A 24,125-nucleotide genomic window follows, 5' to 3' on the forward strand; every position below is an offset into this window, starting at 1 on the left:
GTTTTGGGGCTGAAAACTCTTTTGTGGGGGTGGTGGATGAATTAATTGAGGTACAAAAACGTTTGCGGGGGAAATGATTGGTGCAGGCGGAGAATGGGGTAACCGATTGACATTATTCGCCACGGGGTTAGTGGCGTGTAGTGGGAGTGCTTGTGGCGGCGAAGGAGGAAAGTGGAATGCTGGTGGGATTAACGGGCAATGCGGTGGTGCGGGGTTTAGAAGAGGGGATGGGGGGCTGGTACATTTATGTGTGCTTGTTGCGGATTAAGTGCTAGCGGAGCATTAGCGAGTGTATTTAAAGGTGGTGAACTTGGAGGGCTGACTAAATTCAACTGTCCCGGTATGTTCAACCTGCGCGGGAATTGATGATCTAACTGTAAACCATCGAAGTGCATTGTTGCTTGAGACAGTTGTCGGGCTGTGTTTGGGGCGTTTAGTTGAGTTTGCATACCAAAGTTTACTGGGGGTGATGGAGGCGTATATTGAGGCTGTTAGTGCCCTTTCATGATGTTGTTTGCAACATGTGCATCATTGGTTACATTGGTTCTACTACTTGGTTCTTGCGGCTGATGGACAGGGAGGTTGATCTTGGCCTCAACTTGACCATGTGTATTGAAATTGGAGTGTGAGTTTGGAAGTTGAGTTGAAGAAGGTCGTTGGACAATTGCTTGGTTGGATTGGGCGATGTAACCAAAAAAGTGCAAACTCGGTTCGTTTGCAACATCTGCCATGTTCCCGGCCGGTGACGAATTAACCCAATCATGAACAAGTTTCTTGCTCTTGACTGAACTTCTTTCCGTAAAGAGCCAACTCATTTTGCCTGTACCAGACCCGTCTGCTGATGATCTTGTCATCAACTCAATTTCCTCAAGGGCTGCAGCAGCTACTTCCTTGCGATGATCCTGCTCAAGCTGCTCAATTTCCAATTCCCCCAATTTCGTTTGTTTTTCAATTTCAAGACGCTGTCTAGCAATGCGAAGCTTTGCCTCATGTTGTTTCTCAAATTCCTCCCTTTTGAGTCCTGATAGTTCTAAGTCTCGTTGGCGCTGACTTGATCTTTTTGACGAAGTTATATGTGAACCTGATCTTGAATGGTGAGGGGTACACAGCTCTGCTGTCTCTTTGTCATGGACCGAATTGATATACCCTCGAGCAGCAGCAATGAACTCATCAGTTTTCTTTGTTACAGTCTCTAACCATTTTTCAAGGTTCTTACAGGCAGCATCTGGATCTTCAGTCTTTTGTGCCAGATCAAAGAGCTCTTCATTCTTATCAACTACTCTAGTAAAAGCATCCTTGCACTTCACAATCAGACGTCCGATCTTAACTTTCCTGTCTTGCTTATAAACGGCATTGTTAATTTCACCATAGATGTTGTTAAGATCCGACTCTAATTTTGCCCTCGCACTATAAAGTTTGTTGAATTTGTCTTGCATGGTTGTCATGATCTTATTAAAACAGGAACCACAAGTTTATTTTAGTACTACTATAAAGTACACAGACATGCAACAGCACAACACAAATGGGTTATACCGAACCCTAGTGTGATGGTTTGCTAGCAAACTGCCAAAGAGCAAAGATGTTTGTCGAGTACAATAGTACCCGGCGAAAGAAAGAAAGAACGGTGCGCAGGCAGCGCAAAAAAAGGCAGAACGGGAGACGGGACGGACGGGAAGAGACGCCTAACGATTAACGCACGACGCAACGGGGATCCGGACGGACAAACGGGAGCGTCGGGCGAAAAGCGCGTGACGAAGCGGGAAAATGGCACGGGCGGGCGGAAACGTCGGGCGGATGGCGCGCGACGAAACGGGAAAACGGTACGGAGGAGAAGGGAACGTCGAGCAGGTAGCGCGCAACGGGACGGGAAGCCGGGATAGCACGGGAGGGAGACGGTAAACCACAAGCGAGGAGGCGGGAAGATCAATGCTAGCAGACCACAGCAACAGACTCAACCAAACAAGCTAGCCGTAACTCCAGAATAAACTTAAGTCACACCCTAGAATGAAGGAGAGGAGCTACTGCCAGGTAAACTAGCACAAAACATTATGGGGCTGTATCAACGGCATCAAAACATCAAACATGAAACAATTTACGGCAACGATGTAGTATAACCAAAAGTTGAAAAGGTCAGGAAATTTACTAGCCGTAACTCCAGAACAAACTTAAGTCACACCCTAGCAAACCACCATACCCAGACAACAAAAGTTCATACTGCAAAAATTAATAAAGCTACAACAAACTGCTAGAAAACAAGTGTGGTGAAAGTCACGAAACAAACCAGCCGTAACTCCAGAATAAACTTAAGTCACACCCTAGCAAGGAACGAGGCTAAACAACAAACCAGCATACTAGCAGAAAAAAATTTACTACAGCAAAATTCAACATACTACATCATACAACAAATAAGCGGGGGATAAAAAGAAACAAGGTGACACGGAAACAAAAGGGACGGAAACGGTAAAATGAAACCAGATAACCTGCGGAAAACGGACGGTAGGGAATAACTCAAAGAATGGGGAGAGCAATACGTTTAGTAAAGCGCTATTGGAAGGTATCAACCACAAACTAACCCATAACTCGTGAGTTAACTAAGTCACACCGCCAGTCATTGGGTAGACTCCCACAACAACGCAAGACTAAGTGACATTCAGGTTATCAAAGGCTTGAGTGATTTCCCTCTCCTCGAACGCGTGACGGGTGCGGAGCGTTTTACGACGGCGCTTTGAAAGTTTTTTCGGTCGGGAGCGTGTTATCAAGGACCGGAGGTTGTTCTTATGGGCTAACACTATAGTGAGTGTTTTCAGCTCAAGCGCAGGTCTTTGATGTAATGCTCTGTACTCTTTAAGTAAACTAGGGTCTCTCTGCTTACGTCTAGACACAATGTTTTTCACTATATGGATGGTAACTAGAGTACTACGCTTGAGCTGATCGTAGATATCAGGAGTTCCCTCTCTGGGGCAATACACTATAGCTTCTATGCGCTCCTGATACTTTTCAAGCACTTCAATTAGCTGCGAAGGTGTTAAAGGCTTATTGTTGTTACTGCGATGACGGGACAATGAATTGTTCACCACATCATGCCATATAACTAGCCTCTTTTTATCACGGAAGAAAAGACTCAATTGAAATTGCGCGGTTTTTCGGACTTTCAAAGCGTTAGGATTAAAACTCAGACCCGTTAATGCGTAAAATCATTTTTTATAATGGTCTTGTAACGCTTGAGGCAAGGTTTTATGGCGTGATGCAGTGAACTTGCAGCTAATATAAAAACCATATAATGTTTTTACCACATAACTGATGTGAGCTTTGCGCAAACTCCGAACCTTGATGTTAAATGTACAATTTTCACCAGTTACCAAGAATAGGCGCTTATTTGCAAAAAAAATCAGTTATCTGATTCTTTTTTTTCAAAATTTGAAAATCTTGACCAAACTCTTAATTCTACCCTTTTTTATACAAGTGTTCTATCTGCCATCTATCAACGCTTTATATTAATCAAGTTTTATCAAGTTTGGTCAATTTTTTTTCTAACTTTTTTGCTTCGCTTTTATATCAAGAACTGTAAAAAACACCGCAATTTGATTATCGCTGGATTTTGACAAAAAAACTGTCAAAATCGTATTTTTTCAAGAAAAAAATCCTAGGGATGGGTTTTTGGTAACCGAAGACTTTCGAAAATATCGGATTAGGGGAAATGAAACCAAAGGGTAAGGGGGGTTACCAGATTTGCCGGTTTCTATAATATCAATTTACTGCAATACACAATGTTTTTTTTGGATGAGTCTTACAGTTTTGGATGGATGAAGCTGTTCAAGTTGTTGTGGTGCACCTGCTTTACTTCAATTCTGCAATGCTCATTACCCCTCAGAATTCCTTTTGTGATGTAGAACACTTCTTGGTGCTCTAGGGCGAAGTTCCTCGTCTTTTTTTGACTCAATCTGTGATCTTACAGGGAGGAGAGGATATAGCACACGTTCAGTTCTGTTCCAAGGGTGTCCCCGACCAGCTAATTTTAGAATTGGGTTTCCAAGACACTTCCGTTCCGCACAACTGTAGTTTCGAGGGCGTCATTCTAACACAACGGGCGTCAAGAAATGTCGAACTCGATGTAATTGATCGATTCCTCGAACTATTAATTGTAACATGAACCAATAAAACGATTAGCTTAATAAACTGATCTGACGTAGACCTTGATAAATATTGGCGATTCCGTAGACGAAGTGTTCAGATCTGCTTCAACACAATTTGAACTCAAAATTAGTTTACTTCTTTGGCAGTTGCATGCGCTAATGACCGTTATTTGTGCAAAGTTATAAGTAATAATCGAAGTATAAATTTCTAGCTTAGCGAACTGATATGCAGGCGTTATTAAGTGAACTATTTCTATTCAGGCCCACACGGTCCTTTTTGTTGCTGTAATCTGTCATAAGTTCAGCTTGTTTGTTTGTACCACTCGCGGCACCAGAAATAAAGCTGACAAAAGTGCAGTCTTTCGATGTGTAAATTCAATTCTCGAGATGTATATATAGTCAGTCTACAGTCAACTGTATATCGAAACGTCAAGGCAATAAGCATCCTTTACTTGAAGACAAATCTAGCTTGATCTTTTTTAGCAGGTCTTAGTCTAGGTCACCAATTTAAATTAATCCGTTCAAAAAACCGAATTTGTTAGGCTAAGCAATCAGTTTTGAGCCATTTTGGAAGTTATTCTTAGTGGGAAATCGGCCTTGGTATTTCTCAGAGATAATACGTACGTTGCATTTAGAACGGAAAATCTAAGCGAAAGTTTTGATATAATTCGCACAAAAATTCTCTATCTATTGATATAATTTATTCAATTCAATTTACTCGGTAACACTTTCCTTATCAGTACATTGGATATTCAGTAATCTGATCAATATATCAGAAACAATTGGGACGAAAAAAAATTGGTCACACTTTGAATTTTTACTCTAGCAAAATCTAAGAAAATGGGAAATAAAAACTTCGAGGAAGTGAACAAACATGGTGAAAATCAACAAAAACTCCACGAAAAGTGGAATTCAGGAAAAATTAATTTTTCTACGCTTTACGGGTTTTTGATTATACAACTCACAGCTCTCTTTGATAATATATGGGTCTGCCAAAATTGACTGAACAAAGAAGCAAACCCAGCAGTATTTCCTCCGGCCACTAAGTGAGGTTCTTGCAATTATATGACGAGAACTTGTGCTCATGTTCACAATCATAATCACTTGCAACACTAGAAGTGTTTGCAATGGAACAATAGCGCGTTCATTGCTGAGTATGGTTTTGCAATTGAAAAGTGAAAAAGATTTTTCTCTTTTTCAACTCCTATTTTTATGATTCTGCACTTCTAATAATCCAGTATAAGGTGAAAAATTTTGTATTATTCTTGATTTCGAAAACTTGTTTTGTTCTTGAACCTTATTTTTGTATTTCGATTTTTATCACTATCCATGTGACTTTTATACTACAAAAAAACTGCACGACATATGTGCTAAGTTACCAAGAGACCCTAGAGACTTGATCCTTTTTAGGACGAGACTGCAAAAAGTGTATAGTCGAATAAATTTTTAGTTGTTGTTCATGTTTGTGAGCACTGGGGTAGTAAAACACAACCAATTGAAAGCAAGGTCGGTTCAAATGACACCTGGAATTCAATTTAGCAGTCTCTTTAAATAGCCTTCGAGGTGGAACTTGTTTACAATTTTGATACAAATTTGTCAGTTTTTCTTTGCTATAACAACAAAACAAGAATTAAGAGACGTGACGCCATCAATTTGTCAATAAATGTTGTACTTCTAATTGACAGAAGGTTTTGTTGAAGGTTTCTCGAGTATTTTATTCACACATTCTGTAAACTTTGAAGGTTAATTATCAGTTTTCAAGGTATAAGTTTCAGTTTGATTTAATCACAAGGCCTTAAATTTTTAATTGAAACGTTTTAATTGAACATTTTAACTGTCTTCAAATGTTCACATATTGAATTTAAAAGATCAACATTTACTAAATTGACCAACTTTTAGTTAATCAGATTTATAGTTTCACGCATTCATTTCTGCCATCACGTATATGAATGACATTAATGACCGTATCCGCAAAGGTGAACTGAAAAAATACAGATATTAATAAAAACGATTTAATTAAGCAGAACTCATCAAAAATAGGCATCCCCACATTTGAAAAACTTTGGCATAAAAATGACAACTTTGTGTAAAGTGTCAACGTTACTTTTGACTTTAGCGTCTATAACCTCAGTGGATGCTAAGCCTGCAGTTAACACAACAAACAGTAATTTGAAAAGTAGAAGCAATGTTTCCTTCATTGTAAATGGTTTTCCAACAACAGAAAAGAAGTTTTTTGCCCGAATTGGGTTTACATTCAATACGAAGTTTTGTGGAGGTGCAATTATAGACGAATTCTGGGTTCTTACTGCGGCCAGGTGTGTGGATCAAGTAAATGGACAGCCTTATGAATGTGAGTAGGAAACGTGGTCTTTTCAAATGCTCAGATTGCAAAAGAGATTGTGACCAAGGTTGTGAGATATCAAACCAACTTCGGCATAGACTTTGCTCACGAACTCTCCACCTGGCTTCTAAAATGAATTTTTTTGAAATTTTTCTAGACAAAATTCCAAATGATTCTGTATACAGCGAGGAATCTTTCTTAATTTATGAAAGTTTAGGGTTGTTTTGTTTAACCGTAAAAAACAAAAGAGCTGATTGAAAATTAAAAAATATACTTCTTATTCTTATTGAATAGAAAACAGTTGGCACTTAAGTAAAATTTGCAATTAAAAACAGTAGTTCTGCATTCTTCTAGCTTGACACCAAATTAATGCAGCTCTGAATAAACTAAAGAAAAAAATTTGAGCATAAACAGAAACGCAGGACATCATCAAATACTGTAAAAAGATTTTTCGGAAAAAACAAAAACTAAGTAATTCCACGCGCATTCATCGCACGCTCAATTTTTGAGTTTTGATTGGAAGCAAAAATCACAAAAATTTAGAATAAGGGGAGCTCATAATTGAATTCCAACAATTTTAGAGGAAGGAAATAAAAATGGCAGTGGATATATCATCCTTGTTGAAGACTAAAGCAAAACTTTGCCTTTCTTTTTTGTTTACGTTTCTTCTGACGGAAAAAATAGGAAACGGCTCTAGTTTTTCACTCATAGGAGAAATAAAAAGAAGTCCAAAACCGTATTAATAAAGAAGTCTCAGGTATTCAGAATATAGAAGAGCCTACGAAGTCGTAAACATTTTGAGTTTTGAAACGAAAACTTACTTTCTGATTTTTCAAACTAAACGATCCATGGGTTTACTTCCACTAATCGGTCCACTTCCACTTCAACAGACCAACGGTCTCCTTCTTCAGTTATTGTGAACAGTTAAAATGCGAGCAAAAAGAAAGCGAGAAGTCATAGAAATCTGAAAAAGTTTAAAAATCGTCCTTGTTTTCATTTTTAAAATGTCTCTGATTTAATTTGATATATATTCACCCATTTTTGACAAAAATACTGGAAGCGAAATTTTGATACCAAAAATAATCAATCAAATGGGTTGAATTGTCCATGAACAACAAAGACTCTCGTTTGAGAACACAAGTTAGAATTTTCAATTGAGAAAAAATAGAAGGCTGATGCACAGGAAGATGTATGATCTGGCATGACTCACTCGTCACGGAATTTCAACAAAACTAACAAACAATCGGCTAAGTTTTCATTGTAAATTTCAGAAACTGAACAATTTCAGATTTGCATCATAAAAAAATACATCTTTTTTAATAGGCGGATTGCTGATCCTTTCTTCTGCGTTCCAAAACAGAGGTCGTTGAGAAAAAGGTCAAAGCTAAAAATGAAAATGAAAAATATCAAAACACTGGTTGTAAATCTCTATACCTCATTAAAAACACGAGTCTAAGAATTCACTCAAAAACTCCAATAGTTGTACAGTTGATTTTGTGAAACCAATCAAATGTTCTCAAAAACTGAAGAGAACAATAAATAAAGGAAGGTTTAACAGGACAACTCCAATTTTGAAAAATGTAATTTCTTCATCACAGAAACTGTAAAAACTTTGGAAGAAAAGGACAAAGAGAAAAATTAGTTTGCAAATTGGAAAACAGGAAAGTTTAATCCTACAGTTGATCGGTTTGTTCAGAGAAGCTAAAGAGGCTCATGAACCAGCTAAGGCATTTTTCTAGCCCTTCTTGTGAGACACTTATCTTGCAAGGATCTTAGAATTTACAAAATGGACGGTTATTTTATCTTGCAAGATCTTGCTTGATGATGCGTAATCTTGCGAGATTCTTGTAAGATCTTGCAAGATAACTGGCCATTTGGAACTGGGGCCTTTCTCAATGTGCTGGTCAATTGATGTGTTGAAAATCACAACAGCAGTTAGAAAATATTAGCACAATTTGACGTGCCGTGGCTCGACGATTTAGGTTGAATGTTTATGACAATATTTTCATACAAGCTTTTTTGAAATCTGGCATCGAGCTTCAGAGGAAATAAATGAGACAACAATTTTTATTCTTGTCCGCATGTTTTCATCGGAGCCAAAAATAGAGGACGGTACACTCGTGAACTAACATAAGCATCCACAAAAAAGTGCATGAACATAAGTATTAAAATGTGACTGAAACTAGAAACCACAAGTAATTTTAAACTGCTATTTTTTTGGTAAAGGACCATGAAGAAATTCAATTTGTTGAACTGATTCGACATTGAATGCAAAAAAAACAAAAGGAACAAAAGAAAGTTTAAAAAGAGTGAAAAAGAGTGAAACAATTTTTTAGGATTTTATCAATCTGTTCAAAAACACTTTCATCTACTTTTATGTTAACCTGCAAAAAATTAGAGGTCAACCTGATTGAACTCACAAAAATCTACATGACCCACAAAAATGACGTGACTTGTTTCTAAAAACATCTCTTAATGTCATTAGATTAATCGTTTTGTCCCACAGATCAAAAAATATTCTGATTTTTTCTGATAGCAATACTGGGGCAACACAATCTAAGAAGCTTCCACAGTTAAATTGCACAACTGAATTAAAACAATTTTATTACGTGGTCTAATCTATGCGTTGTGAAGAGCAGTCGACGTTTCAAGATTCTCTAAGAATGAACCTGACCCAGACTCCTTGTTCTGAATTCTTTCTTGTCCTATGTCTAATTTTTTTTGTTACAGCTATATCAGATTTTTGAAAAGTCAGCCGTTTCTAAATTATTTAATGGAAATCAACAGTTTATATTTTAGGAGACACGTCTTTGGTTATTGCATTGCTTGATAGTTTTTAATCACTTTTTTGCAACTTTTTTTATCAATAGCTGCAGACTTAAAACATGGAAACTGTCCCACGTAAAGATTTTTTTAAAACCACGTGTTAATTAACTGATGCGTTTTGTTGCAGTAATCACGGTTTAGATGGTCTGATAAGAGATTGAAATAACCATTACAATGCACATAACATTCTAAGGATTCAAACACAAAACCACTTCCAGAGAGATTTTTTGAGATCTAAATGATTACTTTGTTTTTTTGTCCAGATTCTGTTAAAACGATTTTGGTTTTCCTGCATTTTATCGCAGAATCTTCTATAATCGATGGCCAGGCGGCGCTTAAGTTAGAGTTTGGATAGGACGATCCGGAACTTATTATGTACAGCAGATTGATGGCACTGTTTTACATACCTCAAACCGTTGCTGCAGTTTTTAATTTATTTTGGCCGTTCTAATTGCATGCGTCACCGATAGTTTTTGGGGGAAAGAGCGCAACAGTTGCAAATTTGGATTACTATAATTGGTTTTTGTTTCTAGGGCGCCATCTGACGGTTGAGGTGGGAGATTTTACAAGCCAGGTGCCGGAAACAAGCAAGTTCCGTGTTTCCAGGGTGCACATTCATCCTGAGTTAGTTCATATCAATTCGAATCCCTTTCGGCAATTGCATTTTCTTTTTTTTTCGCTGTCAAGGACATAATACGAAATATCAAAATACCCAATGTAATAAAAAAACTCTAATTATACCCAATATTTAAACCTATTGCGAAAATTGCCAGATCAGATATTTATCATAATAATATCTAATTGAGATAATTTAGAGTGCAATAAAGTATATTTACCATGTTTTAAATGTAATAATCGTTTATTCGGTCATGCCTCGTGAGCCATGGCCATGCCGCAACTGCCCATGGACCTGATGTGAAACTATCACAACCGACGTGGGATTAGATTACACGCTGACGTTTCATAAAATGATTGTAATACCGACTGTTAATGTTATGCGATTATTTAACGAAAAGATCAGAGAAAATAAATTGGACATTATCGCATTGCGTAATTTTGTACATTGGGTATTTTGGCATTGTGTATTTGTTTGTGAGTATTGTTCTCAATGCCTTTTTTATAAGCTTCTTCGCCATCGCAAGCCTTTATTTAAATGCAAAACCTTATAATTGTTTGCTGACATAAATTAACGAATACACTATTTTTGTTCCCTGTGGGAGGGGGGTTGGGATTGGTGGGAAAATTTTTCTACTATCAAGTCCTAAGCTTGCTTGTTGAGCCAAACATAAGATTCTCTTAAGCTCAATGACTAGGTCTCGTTCACTTCTCGTTCACTTCCAACCTGTCACTCCTTCAAACTGTATAGACTCCAGATTTTTTTTGCTGCTTTAACGCAATGAATTTACGCGCTAGCCGTTTTCTGTATTGAAAGTGTCCCGTTTTCTTTTTCAACTTGATTATTTCACCCGGATTTTAGTTGCTTCTATAATAGGTACAATTAACATTAAAAATAAGGAACGCATTGCCATGAGGTCAAAATTTTCGTACGGGTTTGAGGAAATGGTTTTCGGGTTAAAAGTTTTCGGGGTGGAATGAGAGAAGTATAGGCGCGAAAAGATTTGAAGTTAAATGATGCTGGTTAAATAAATCGGGGTGAAAAGCAGTATAACCTGTATTGAATTTCTGAACCAACAGAACAAACGGTTACTTTACTGATTCCACATAGAAAATAGTGCACAAAAACACAAAGTTTTTGCATCAGAACGCAATAAACCTCTAATCTGCTTGACTTTAGCTGATGGCATCAATTGACCCGGTATTTAAAAAAGTCACTAAAGTTTTACAATTTTTCAAAGCAAAACCTTACAATAAATGTTCAGGTAAATTTTTACCTGTACCTTATCTTGAATTTACCTTGACTCAGGGTAAAGTTACCCAAGCTGTTTTAAAGAGCAAGCTAGACGGGAATTTAGTACTAAAAGATATCTATGTTAGCACTTTGCAGTTTAATTCTTAAAATTTGCAAACAGGTTCAACGTAACAACAAACAGCCATGACATTGCTCTGATAGAGTTGAAAAGACCCGTCCCAAATGACAGAATCAAAGAAATGTGCACAAGCACACCCGAGTTCGGAACCCTGGTTGCAACATGTGGACTCGGATCTACCTCTAGATCTTCAGTCGCACCTGCCTCGTCGCTGCGCGAATTATTCTTCAGGGAAACTTTCATCTCCTATTCGATCCCATTCAACGTTGGCTTTTGCCCAGATGACCAACTGTGCATGGAACCGGTAGCAAAGGGTGGCAGCATTTGCAATTTGGACGAGGGAGGTCCCCTTTACAAACTCCATTGCGGAACAAGAATTCCAGAGTGTATTCTTGGAATTGCCAGTTATTACATTGTGAGTGATAATCCGGAAATGAACTGCCGCGGAGATAACACCTTTGCAAGTGTACCTTTTCATTTCAGATGGATTTCATCAATAGTTGCCTCCGGTTGATAGCTGACAGCTTTCTTTCATTCAAAATCACTTCTTTTCAGTTGCCTTTCTAGTGACGGCTAAGCGTATTCTAAATGCTAACTATAAAAAATTTGGCCAGTAAACTCTATCGCTTTTTACTTACATCTGAATTTCCACATTAGATAGAAATTTATCAACAATTTTTTTAAATAACTAAGTAATGGTTATTGGCTTCTTTATTCCAAATCAACACCAAGTAAACAAGAATAAAGTTAAATACGTAAAAGACTCAAATAAGTTTTAAATGTCTACTGGGTTGTCTCTTCGTTTTCGCGGTAACTTCCAACTGCTGAAAATCATTTGGCAGGGTTAGAGGGGCAGGCAGAAATTCACAGGAGATGAAGAAAGAAACAAGTGTTTCTTAACTATGAGTGGCAAACGTAAGTAGTAAATCAATTTACATAAATACTGTAGATTACCCAACAAAGCTTGATCTGGATGTGAAATGATCTCGAAATTCACGCTTTGCTACCCTTCTTCTCACCTTCATAATTGTGTAACTTCTGTGAAACATGCTGAAACCCCTTTTTTCGAGCTCGGTTTGAGTAAGGAGAAATGTACAAAAATGTGTTTTTCTTATTCCAAACGGTTTTGGTAAAAATTCTGAAAGCATTTTTTTTCTTTTGTTAACTAGTAAAAATTAAATTTTTCGTTTTCTACAAGTTTAGGCACAAACTGAAATTTTCTAGCTAAAAATTTTGATTCCTCTAAGATAAATATAATGTTTCCTTAGAACAATCCAGGACATATTTCCACAAAATTTTTAAAGGTAACTAAAACTTAACTCCTAAGTCCTCCAAGAATTCCAATTAAAGCAAGTCAATGAATTCCACCAAGAATTCCAGCAGTCAATGTTGATACAGTCTTCTGAAACCTACAAATCGAGCTGATTGCTCCAAAAGACTCACTTAATTTAAAAGAAAAACTACTGAATTCCCTATCTGTCAGTTCCGGTCCACATCAGCATCACAAAAACTCAACAAAGATTGTAAATCTAACAAAATAATAAAGTGCTATTTAATGTTCCCCATAAATATCCAAAAATTTGTTTAGCCGCTTTCCAATGAGCCCCTCAGAGGCTTTAGGCAAAAGAACTTCAAAATTAGCAGCAAAAAATCTCAGGTCTGCTCCAAAACGCCAATTAATTAAGAAAACCTAAAAGACTGCGGAAACAATAACTTCTCAATATAAGTTTCTCTTCACCATTCTACTGAGGTCAGTAACGCTGGGAAAGTTTGGTTTTTCTCTAATGGCATTCCAGCTGGTTTAGTCATTTGTTTTCAAATTGTCTAAAAAGTTTTAGTCAATTTTTCAGGACTTAATTTTGAATCCGAGGAATTTTTCTAGTTTTATTCCTAAGAACCCCGTCAAATCTGATTCACAACTAAAATGATATCTCATGGAAACTTTGGAATGACGCCAATAAAAAATGCAACACATTCACATGTCATCTATTCACAAACAAACAAAACCAATGACTTTCTTTCCTGCTTTTTATTGACAAACATTAGTCATGAATAGAGTTAACGAAACTTAATGTGTTTAGAAAAGCCTCGAAAAAAATTCTGTTTCATCGCGATTGTCTCAGACAATACAAATTTTCTTCTGTTGACAAACGAGTTTTCGTAAAGGTAGAATGAGGTGGAGGGTTGAATTGAAGTGGGGTGGGGGAGGGGGGGGGGGTGAGTTTGAAATGTTGACGAAGCCAAACTCGTCCTTCACACCACGAATTTTTCGTCTGGTCTCTTAACAGCATTCGGTGAATCGCTTAATTTGGAGACTTGTAAGCAGTATTACATTAGGAGATCTGTTTAACAAGTTTATTCGATTTGATTATTGATTCCTGAGGACGAATAATCAATTAGTCAGACAAAAACAGTTTCAGCAGAAAAATCGGCAGCAAGAAAAATAATTTAAAAGAGACCTGCTGTACTAATATGATTGCTACAAACGTTTTTGTTGGGCTCTTTACCACTTTATCACTTGACCGAAAAAGAAGAATTAAGATCACAGCAAAATAGCACAGCTGTGCTTACAAATTTGATACTAAAAATCACGTTGGCATCTATCTAAACATTGCTAAAGCTAAGAAGCTACCTTGAAAAAGTTGCACGTGGTCGAAAAATTTTCTAATCGACACTAAATTTCTCAATAACTTCTGAAGTTTGTTTAGAAGATTAACCTAACCCTTGTTTTCATTTTTAGCCTTAACGTTCAATCCTGTGAAGAGAAAATTCACCGATTAAAAAGCAAGGTCAAAACAACTCAAGAAACAACTCATCAATAATATACCATTAAATAATCGTTTTTTTTTCAAAAACAATCCATAAAACACCCAATTATGAGAACCAAGAAAACAATCAAAGCTCCGTTAAAAAATAGCAACAAAATCTAATTGAAGAACAGAGATACAAAAGGTCAAATAGTTCTCAGATAAACCAAGCTCAAACAATAGTTAGGTAAAAAAGAGCACAACATACTCACAGAACAACAGGCCCGAAATAAAAGGCCCACAAACTTCCCAATTCTCAAGAAAAACAAAAAACCACAAAAATGACATACAAAGTACAAAATGTGTTAATTTTTCTTCATATTTTTCTAACAACATTGATCCATAAAAACCAAACTGTAGTAATTTGTTAAATTGTAATCCTATTGCGCAAAAGATTTTTCTGATATTACCAATGGATAAAATTTTTAAAAAGGACAAAAACTTTGAAAACATAGTTTTGCCAATTTAAGCGAAAACTTCCAAATCAGCATAAAACTCGAATCGAAACGTGTCAACTAAAAAGTCAAATCCAAATGGAACAGCTGCACCTCAACGAAAAAAATCACATCACAATTTCTTGCACTCAAAAACAGATATAAACAAAAAACTACTCTTATTTTGCTCCGTTACCCACATATATTCAACGGTCAAACCACTTCATATTTTCCTGACATTTTGTGCTGTTTCATTTCCTGCTTCAAAATTATTCTAGTGAATTTGACTGTTAAAGTTGCCAGAAGACTCCAGAGTTGGTTCGAAGTAAACCGCAACGTAAGTCCTAAATATCTACTTACTAAAGTTGATATATTCTTCTGATCTCAATTTGAGACAACAATGTACAAATTTCTTTGAAAATTGTTCACAAGTTACGACTTCAAAAAATAAACTGATCTCCAGTTAACAGTCAGCACATTTTGGAAAAAAATGAGAAAACCAGCAATGGAGAATAAATAAGAACTAAAAAAATCTAAACCTCCAAAGCTGTAAGCAATTTTACATGTTCACCAAAAACAGAGGCCCCAATTTTTGTCCAGATATTGTTTTAAAGAACTTTGTACAATGATGATCACTAGGAGGGCATAAAAGTTCTCAACATCAATTAAATTTCAAGCAAAAATGAAAAAAAAACTGTGCGATTAATTTTAAAACTGTGCGAACACAGAAATACAATTAAAAAAATTAAACTGTGCGAATACAGAGATACAATTAAACACAACAAGTGATCAGCAATTTATCGAGAAAAACTAATAAGAATAGAAGAAAAAAAGACAAATTAAGCAAAATAATACAACAGAAAACCGCGTCCAAAAATAGCAAAATCAAAAATAGCTCAAATTTACGTCCAGGAGTTGATGTCCAGATGTTGAGGTAAGATGTTAAAAGATTCTCCAAAACGTACAAACAAGTGTTGCAATTCGAACTCTGACCTACCAAGCACCCAAAACTTACAGTAAACAAGAAAGTAATGAAGCAAAAATCTGAAAAAAAAATCAAATTTCTTCTAACCTATATCAACTAAAAACTTCTTTATTTAACATTTGAGTGTTTTCTATCACCAACACCTAGCGAAGGGCTCTATAATTAATTAAAAAAGAACACAGAACCCTAGCAGGAGAACAAAACAGAAGATATAGGCAAAAAACATGTGAAAAGCGTCAAAATGAACAAAAACCAAACTAATATAAAACGAGGAGAGGTTCAGAACAAATTTAATTTGATAAACATACGCGGCAGATTGCTAGAAAATAGCCGCCGTTGATTCCAATAAGCATGATTGGGATTGAAAGAATAGATATTGAAAATAAAAGATTTTTGTACAGAAATATTTTTTAAGTCCGATTTATTTTGATGGCATTTCGTAGTTGAACATACCTCTGTTTCTTCGAGAGAGGCTACAGGGGCTACTATCAATACCAATAAGCATTAGAGAGAGGTAACTAAAACTTATATGAACAACGTCCAAATAGCGGGCATCTAATATTGGGCTTTATGGGCTTATCCCGTTTTTATTTCTATTTTTATACTGACTCTGTTCATTTTGAATTGCTTTGCTGCACAACTGATGTTCAAAATCACTTTTAGCAGAATGAGAGAAGAGAGAAACTAGCCTAGAGAAGTCAAAAATATTTCACGCAAAATGTTGAAAAAGCGGCAAAATGAGGTAAAGCGAAACATTTTTTTGTTCGACGAAGTAAAAAACCATAGCAGGACAAGTCCTGACGTACAATTCAAAGAATTTTCATTGACTAAGCAGAAAAACTAGACCTAGAATGGACTATGAGTGAATTGAGAAAACAATTTTTTTTATAAAAAATCAGATAAAAAAATAAGAAAAAAAAACAAAATCAATGTCAAAATGCCGCATGTGCTAGCGAAAAAACCAATAGCGAAAAATGAAAATTTAATTCAAACAGAAAACTAGGCCTAGAATGAGAACTTTTAGGATGGTTGCAAAAACAGCGTTCAAACAGTGCAATTGGAAAAATAGTTCAATTTTGCATTTAAGAGGCTCTTTGTCCTACAGATGGAGAGGTATAATTACTAACCATAACTGCAGAAAACCACTGTTATGGATAAAATTCATGAAAACCACACAACGTAAAAACAGTCCTCTCGCTAAGTTCTTGAGGCAGTTTTTCTCGCTTTCACTCTCTTGCTCTTCCTCTGTCTCAGATTAATAAAAGAAACAAAAACCCCTCAAAAGTTTCACTCTGCTTTTCACTTCTTTCCCATTAATTTTGTTCACTTTTGTTTTCACGTGCGGAATTGACTGTAAATCCTGTGAAAGAGAACCCACCCATTAAAAATCATAACTGACTAACGTCGGTCGAATTTCTCTCAAACATCCGGCAAGCTGTTGGCTTCGGAAGTAGCCTAATGGAGCTTAGGGATGCTAGCATTAGGCTGCAGGGGTGAGTGGAATGGGGGTGTCAAGCGATGGAGCTAGACTTGGGAGTGCTGACTGGACTCAGTGCAGATCAGTGGATCGTATACTTGGAGACTCCGTAAGGCATGAAGCGAGCTGCTCAACACTTAATGCCCTTTGCCATTTACATGTTAATCCCATTTTTGAGTACGAAAAGTTAAAAGGGGCAGACGAAAAATCGGTCAAGCAAAAAATCGCATAAAAAGACCACAGGAATAATATAAATGCTAGGAACTTCGTTTATTAGAATAAAAAACGTCACTATAACCCTTCTATTCGCAATACAGACAAGTTCACCAATATTCCTTTTCGAGTCATTAAAGACTTCACCATTACTCGTCTTTGAGTCGTAACAACAGAAGACCACCTTAGCTACACTTCGGTTTGCGATACAGCAGAATGGGACCAATAACATTCTCGCTATTGCTTGTAAGCACAAAGTGAACATATTTTTCCGTAATTTTTATGCAGACTCTTTCCCAATCACAGCGTCAAATTCCGATCACATATTGACATTTCGGAATTTAAGAAGAAAGTATAGTCTAATGATAAGAGTAGAGCAAGCCCAAAGTTTCTGACACATAACGCCGCAAAACGTACACGAAAATAAGCAAATTGGCTAAATTTGGTCGAGGTTTTTCACAGCCCATCTTTTAAGTTAGGAGTAAATCTAAGTTTGGAAATATTTAACATTTTCCACGATTTTTTTTTCATCTGTTGTGGTTTGTTGTGATTTTAATTACAAGTTCTTCATTTTACTAATTGCGAATTTAAAAGGCAAATAGCTGGTTTTAACGTATGGTTATTAACAAAATTTAGTTTCTGAACTATGTCTTAGATCATTAATAATAAAATTGATAACTTTAGTTGGGGGTTAATTGAATGCAGAAAAGGCAGTCGAAAGTAGCGACATAAATCGTGGACAAATGTGACGAGGTATTGTCACATTTGTACACGATTTGGTCAAATCGCCCGAAAAAGGCCACGTTTTGCGGCGTAATGAAGTTAAACGTCTCGATTCTGAAATACCTTAACGTCTTAAACTGACGTTTCATCTGGTATATTTGTAAGATGCTAACTTCCACCTTTTTCTACTACTTTGAAGGATTATAACTTGAAAGCCACTTTGCTGCGTCAGGAAGAAATAAATTTAACTATGCATTATCAATAATCTTCTCAAACAACGCGAAAAAGGAAACAAACAAGTACAGAGCAGTCTAAATTACATAATTAGAATGTGCTTTCATTTTCTAAATTCTGATTAAATTCCGTTATTGATAAAAAACAACTTATATATTTTTACAACTTAATACTTTACAAGTAAATTCTAAAATTCACAAATTATTTGAGCTGATGAATTCTTTGATTTAGAATCTGTCGTTGGTTTGCGGCAGCCGAGTCAAAGATGTCCATAATTTTTGAGTGGATATCCTTGTTGCGCTCTCCCATGGACATGGCAGCTGTTGACTCAACGGTGGCTTCCTCTGCAGAGGACGAGTTGTCATCGAGAATGAGCATTTTATCTTTTAAGAAATTGATATGTTCGGGGAATCGTAATTCCGGCATTCCGGCTCCCAGCATCTGAAACATTTGTAGTTAAGACGTCTTTGAAAATGTCAGTATAAAACTCAGCTTCAGTTTTAACCGGAAAAAACTTTGGCAATGACAGCAGACACTGCAGGTTAATCACCTCAAAGAGCTATGTTTAGTCTTGTCTACCTAAGGCGGACTAAATCGAGTGAAACTACAGAAACAAGCTTGAAAACGACAGAAGAAATTTTTAAAATACCCAACAGATTACCGGCAAATAGCCGCCATTTACTCCAATAATCCCGATTGGGATTAAAAGAACAGATAATGAAAAAAAAATGATTTTCGTCCGAAAACATTTCAAAAGAGCGAACTATTTTGATGCCAATGTGTAGTTGAACATACTCCTGTTTCCCAGTGAGAGGATACATACGCTATTATTAAAACTAATAAGCACTAGAAATGGGAACTAAGACTAGCAAGAACAAAGTTCAAGTAGCCGGCAGAAAAATTTGACTATATGGCTTTATTCCGTTTCCATTTTTTCTTGATTTGTTTTCCGATATTGCCTCTGTTGATTTTAGATTATTTTGCTGAGCAACTGCTGCTTAAAATGACTTTGAGCAGAGTGAGGGAAAAGTGAAACTAGCCGAGATAAAGTCAAAAAGATTTTACTAGCTGTCAACTTAGGTAAAGCGAATAAAAATTGTTCGAAAAAAGAAGGCTCCGGAACCGACGCGAAGTAGATATTCATATAGGCCCGAGCCAACTGCTCGCTAAACGAAGTTAACCTCCTAATTCATCACACTAATCATTTTGAAACGATAACAGTATAAATAATAGATTTCACGCCAAATGTTGAACAAGCTGTGAACTGAGGTAAAGCAAAACACATTTTGGTTCGGCGAACAAAACAAGACAATTCTTAAAATACTATGCACAAATTGAAATGAGAAAAGACCTGACTATCAACAACTTGCCAGCGGCATCTAACTATGACAATCAAAAAAGCACATGATCCTATGTAAGCAAAAAAAAAACTTAAACAATTAAAAATTTCTGTTTCCAAAAACATCAGGGTATTAAAAACCAGCAACCAGCACAACGCTTAATTAATATTGACACCAAACATCCTTAGACCTTATAATGACAAGGTACAGCAAACTCGTGGAAATCAATGCCCGATAAATCAAAAAGAGCAAAAACTGAGAGACTTGGCAAAAATCAGGATCTTGTTGAAAATTGGTGACGTCAAAGTAGCAAAAAAACAACGCCAAACTACATACTAAAATCTTTAACCACAGCATAAAATACAAATTTAAAAGTTATATAAAAATATGATAAAATACAACGTTAGAAATTACATAAGAGCATTATCAGTTCTGTTCGGCGACAAATGGACAAAAATTACAATAAATGAAAGCAGATTCAAATACTCATCAAAAACATCTAAGAAAGGGTATCTAAATCAATGATAGCGACAGCTACAAATTGAAGCCGACGAATGAACGACCACTAAAGCGCAATAGAAGGTTCGCGAGAACTCTACTGTTAATTCCGATGACAATTTTTGAAACGAAAAAGCTTAAAAGACATAAAAAGCGTACTCAAGCAGTTAATGAGGTTCATTTATCCTTCATTAGGAACCGGTAAAATCACGATTCAGACTTAAGTATTAGACAAATAAATTAACAATAAAAGAGGCGCAACAGATGGGACCTCTCATATAGGAGACTCAGCGATAAAACAAAGTACAAAATTAGGGAACAATAAAAAAATTGGTTGCATTTTTCTGAAAACAACTGTGTGATAAAGCAGTAAAAACCTTAAGATATTAATTGAAATTGTTACATTGAATCTATAAGGCCTCACTAAAGAGACCAAATATCAATGAGAAAAAAATATGAGAAAAAGAACTACGAAAAAGGACAGAAAAAAATCGCTTAACTTTTTTAGGTAAAACAAAGTGTTTGATTCAATTAAAACATTAATTGTATTTAGATGAACTCAAAAAACACAAAAATATTCAAATGGTAAATTCAAAATTCCCAACCATTATTAGAACACATGCGTGACCTTTTGAAAACATTAGTTAAGAATATCAGCAGAAAAACTAGATGTCGAAACGCCGAATGTGAAAAAAAATATATATATTTTTTAGAAAATAAAGCATTTGATCAAACACCAAATTTCCATTCACCTTCAATTGTAAGTTGACATAAATCACTCCTCAAATCTGCACAACTTTTTCGCTTTACAACTCGTGATTAAACTCAAATAACAAGACCACTCTAATCCGACTTCTCATTGATACCAACAGGTCGAAAGAATTGCGACCAAACAAATCAAAAAGGGCCAACCAAAACTGAGGAAGTTGGCAAAAATCATAATCCTGTTGAAAATCAGTGGCCTCAAAGTAGGGAGAAAAGCAAAACTACATACTGTAATCCTTAGCCACAGAATAAAATACAACCTTAGAAATTACTTACAACCATTAGCAAATCTGTTAGACGAAAATGAACAAAGAACAAATGAAGGCGGAATCAAAACCTCGAAATCATCTAAAAAGGGGTATCTCAGTCAATGGAAGCGACAGTTGAAAATTGAAGCCCACCAACTGATGAAAACTACGGCGCACTAGAAGGATAATGAGAAGTGCACTGTTATTTTTAAGGCTATGTGTAGAGACCGTAAGAAAAGCAACAGAAGCGGGCAAGACAAAAAACCAACATTTATTTTTAAAAAAAGTTCAAAAGTATTCTGAAAACTTGTTTTTAGATAAATTTGATTAATTTTTTCGAGTACTGCCCAGTTTTGTAGTTTTTTGTTATATTTCTCAGTCTCATTAATGGAAGGTCCATTTGTTGGGCCTCTTTTATTGTTCATTCATTAATCTAATATGAAGTCTTAATAATCGCAAATTACAACGGTTGTTAATGAGGGATAAATAAACCCTATTAATGTCTTGAGAACGTAGCAGCGCCGTTTATGACTTTTACACTCTTTTTAAAAATCTTAGCTAATTGTTTGTTAGTCTGCATTTCCGAAATTAGAAAAGAGCAAAAACTGAGAGACTTGGCAAAAATCAGGATCTTGTTGAAAATTGGTGACGTCAAAGTAGCAAAAAAACAACGCCAAACTACATACTAAAATCTTTAACCACAGCATAAAATACAAATTTAAAAGTTATATAAAAATATGATAAAATACAACGTTAGAAATTACATAAGAGCATTATCAGTTCTGTTCGGCGACAAATGGACAAAAATTACAATAAATGAAAGCAGATTCAAATACTCATCAAAAACATCTAAGAAAGGGTATCTAAATCAATGATACCGACAGCTACAAATTGAAGCCGACGAATGAACGACCACTAAAGCGCAATAGAAGGTTCGCGAGAACTCTACTATTAATTCCAATGACAATTTTTGAAACGAAAAAGCTTAAAAGACATAAAAAGCGTACTCAAGCAGTTAATGAGGTTCATTTATCCTTCATTAGGAACCGGTAAAATCACGATTCAGACTTAAGTATTAGACAAATAAATTAACAATAAAAGAGGCGCAACAGATGGGACCTCTCATATAGGAGACTCAGCGATAAAACAAAGTACAAAATTAGGGAACAATAAAAAAATTGATTGCATTTTTCTGAAAACAACTGTGTGATAAAGCAGTAAAAACCTTAAGATATTAATTGAAATTGTTACATTGAATCTATAAGGCCTCACTAAAGAGACCAAATATCAATGAGAAAAAAATATGAGAAAAAGAACTACGAAAAAGGACAGAAAAAAATCGCTTAACTTTTTTAGGTAAAACAAAGTGCTTGATTCAATTAAAACATTAATTGCATTTAGATGAACTCAAAAAACACAAAAATATTCAAATGGTAAATTCAAAATTCCCAACCATTATTAGAACACATGCGTGACCTTTTGAAAACATTAGTTAAGAACATCAGCAGAAAAACTAGATGTCGAAACGCCGAATGTGAAAAAAAATATATATTTTTTTAGAAAATAAAGCATTTGATCAAACACCAAATTTCCATTCACCTTCAATTGTAAGTTGACATAAATCACTCCTCAAATCTGCACAACTTTTTCGCTTTACAACTCGTGATTAAACTCAAATAACAAGACCACTCTAATCCGACTTCTCATTGATACCAACAGGTCGAAAGAATTGCGACCAAACAAATCAAAAAGGGCCAACCAAAACTGAGGAAGTTGGCAAAAATCATAATCCTGTTGAAAATCAGTGGCCTCAAAGTAGGGAGAAAAGCAAAACTACATACTGTAATCCTTAGCCACAGAATAAAATACAACCTTAGAAATTACTTACAACCATTAGCAAATCTGTTTGACGAAAATGAACAAAGAACAAATGAAGGCGGAATCAAAACCTCGAAGTCATCTAAAAAGGGGTATCTCAGTCAATGGAAGCGACAGTTGAAAATTGAAGCCCACCAACTGATGAAAACTACGGCGCACTAGAAGGATAATGAGAAGTGCACTGTTATTTTTAAGGCTATGTGTAGAGACCGTAAGAAAAGCAACAGAAGCGGGCAAGACAAAAAACAAACATTTAATTTTAAAAAAAGTTCAAAAGTATTCTGAAAACTTGTTTTTAGATAAATTTGATTAATTTTTTCGAGTACTGCCCAGTTTTGTAGTTTTTTTGTTATATTTCTCAGTCTCATTAATGGAAGGTCCATTTGTTGGGCCTCTTTTATTGTTCATTCATTAGTCTAATATGAAGTCTTAATAATCGCAAATTACAACGGTTGTTAATGAGGGATAAATAAACCTTATTAATGTCTTGAGAACGTAGCAGCGCCGTTTATGACTTTTACACTCTTTTTAAAAATCTTAGCTAATTGTTTGTTAGTCTGCATTTCCGAAATTAGAAGTTTCAATATTTATTTCTCGCAAGTACCACATTCTTACATTGTTTCGGTCGCAACGCTACAATCCTGAGAAGCTTCAGAACAAACCCTCTTTAAACAGAGCTTTACAGCAGCCTCAATTGACGTAGGCAAACTGCTCAGGCAAATTATTATGCATTAGCGGAAAAATTGTAAATTAACGAATGAAAAACAAATCACAAAATATCGCAATTTACATTCCAAATCATTTTCAACTGATGCAAGGTAAAGGATGAAGTCTGGAACATAGAAGCAGTAACAGAACAAAGGAAACACGAGGTTGGCAGCAGATGACGAAGCAAAAAAAACACAATCGGAAGACTCTGGAACCTACTCGAAATCAATTTGGAATTAAAATACACTAATCAAGTCAAAGTTCAAAAACGGCTTGATGAGTTTATCCTGTTTCTATTTCTGAATTCTTTTTTGGTACTGACTATGCTCATCTTAGACTGCCTTGCTTGGGAACTGCTGTTTAAAAACGCTTTGGGCACAATGATAGAAGAGTGAAATGTCAAAAAGGTTTGATAGTTAGTTGGTTGGCCTGAAGTTTAGGATAGGGAGTAACATGGAATCAAAAATTCTCAAAATAACCTCTTCACCTTGAATATTACCAGCAGTTCCTAATTACTATAAACAGCG

General features: G+C 35.8%; 3 protein-coding genes across 6 annotated transcripts in view; 1 reads left to right on the forward strand and 2 right to left on the reverse strand.

Annotated features, from left to right (window-relative positions):
* LOC142341678 (protein rogdi homolog) overlaps nucleotides 1–24,125 on the reverse strand; it is a 415,549-nt gene that overhangs the window by 350,620 nt on the left and 40,804 nt on the right. The gene's annotated exons all lie outside the window — the stretch shown is intronic.
* Nucleotides 5,760–11,957, forward strand: LOC142340978 (trypsin-2-like). Its single transcript, XM_075391782.1, has 3 exons — nucleotides 5,760–6,483; nucleotides 9,834–9,924; nucleotides 11,331–11,957. The coding sequence occupies exons 1-3, from the start codon at nucleotides 6,207–6,209 to the stop codon at nucleotides 11,800–11,802; spliced, it is 840 nt and encodes a 279-aa protein (XP_075247897.1). The 5' UTR covers nucleotides 5,760–6,206; the 3' UTR covers nucleotides 11,803–11,957.
* LOC142341675 (uncharacterized) overlaps nucleotides 18,224–24,125 on the reverse strand; it is a 295,913-nt gene continuing 290,011 nt past the window's right edge. For all 4 annotated transcript variants that reach the window (XM_075392816.1, XM_075392817.1, XM_075392818.1 and 1 more), the window contains one exon: nucleotides 18,224–18,602. In XM_075392816.1, the coding sequence (XP_075248931.1) occupies nucleotides 18,363–18,602 (240 nt within the window). In that variant the 3' untranslated portion in view covers nucleotides 18,224–18,362. The remainder of the gene's footprint in view (nucleotides 18,603–24,125) is intronic.

Source organism: Convolutriloba macropyga, chromosome 6, assembly GCF_964194025.1.
Source record: "Convolutriloba macropyga chromosome 6, txConMacr16.3, whole genome shotgun sequence".
Classification (NCBI taxonomy): Eukaryota; Metazoa; Xenacoelomorpha; order Acoela; family Convolutidae; genus Convolutriloba; species Convolutriloba macropyga.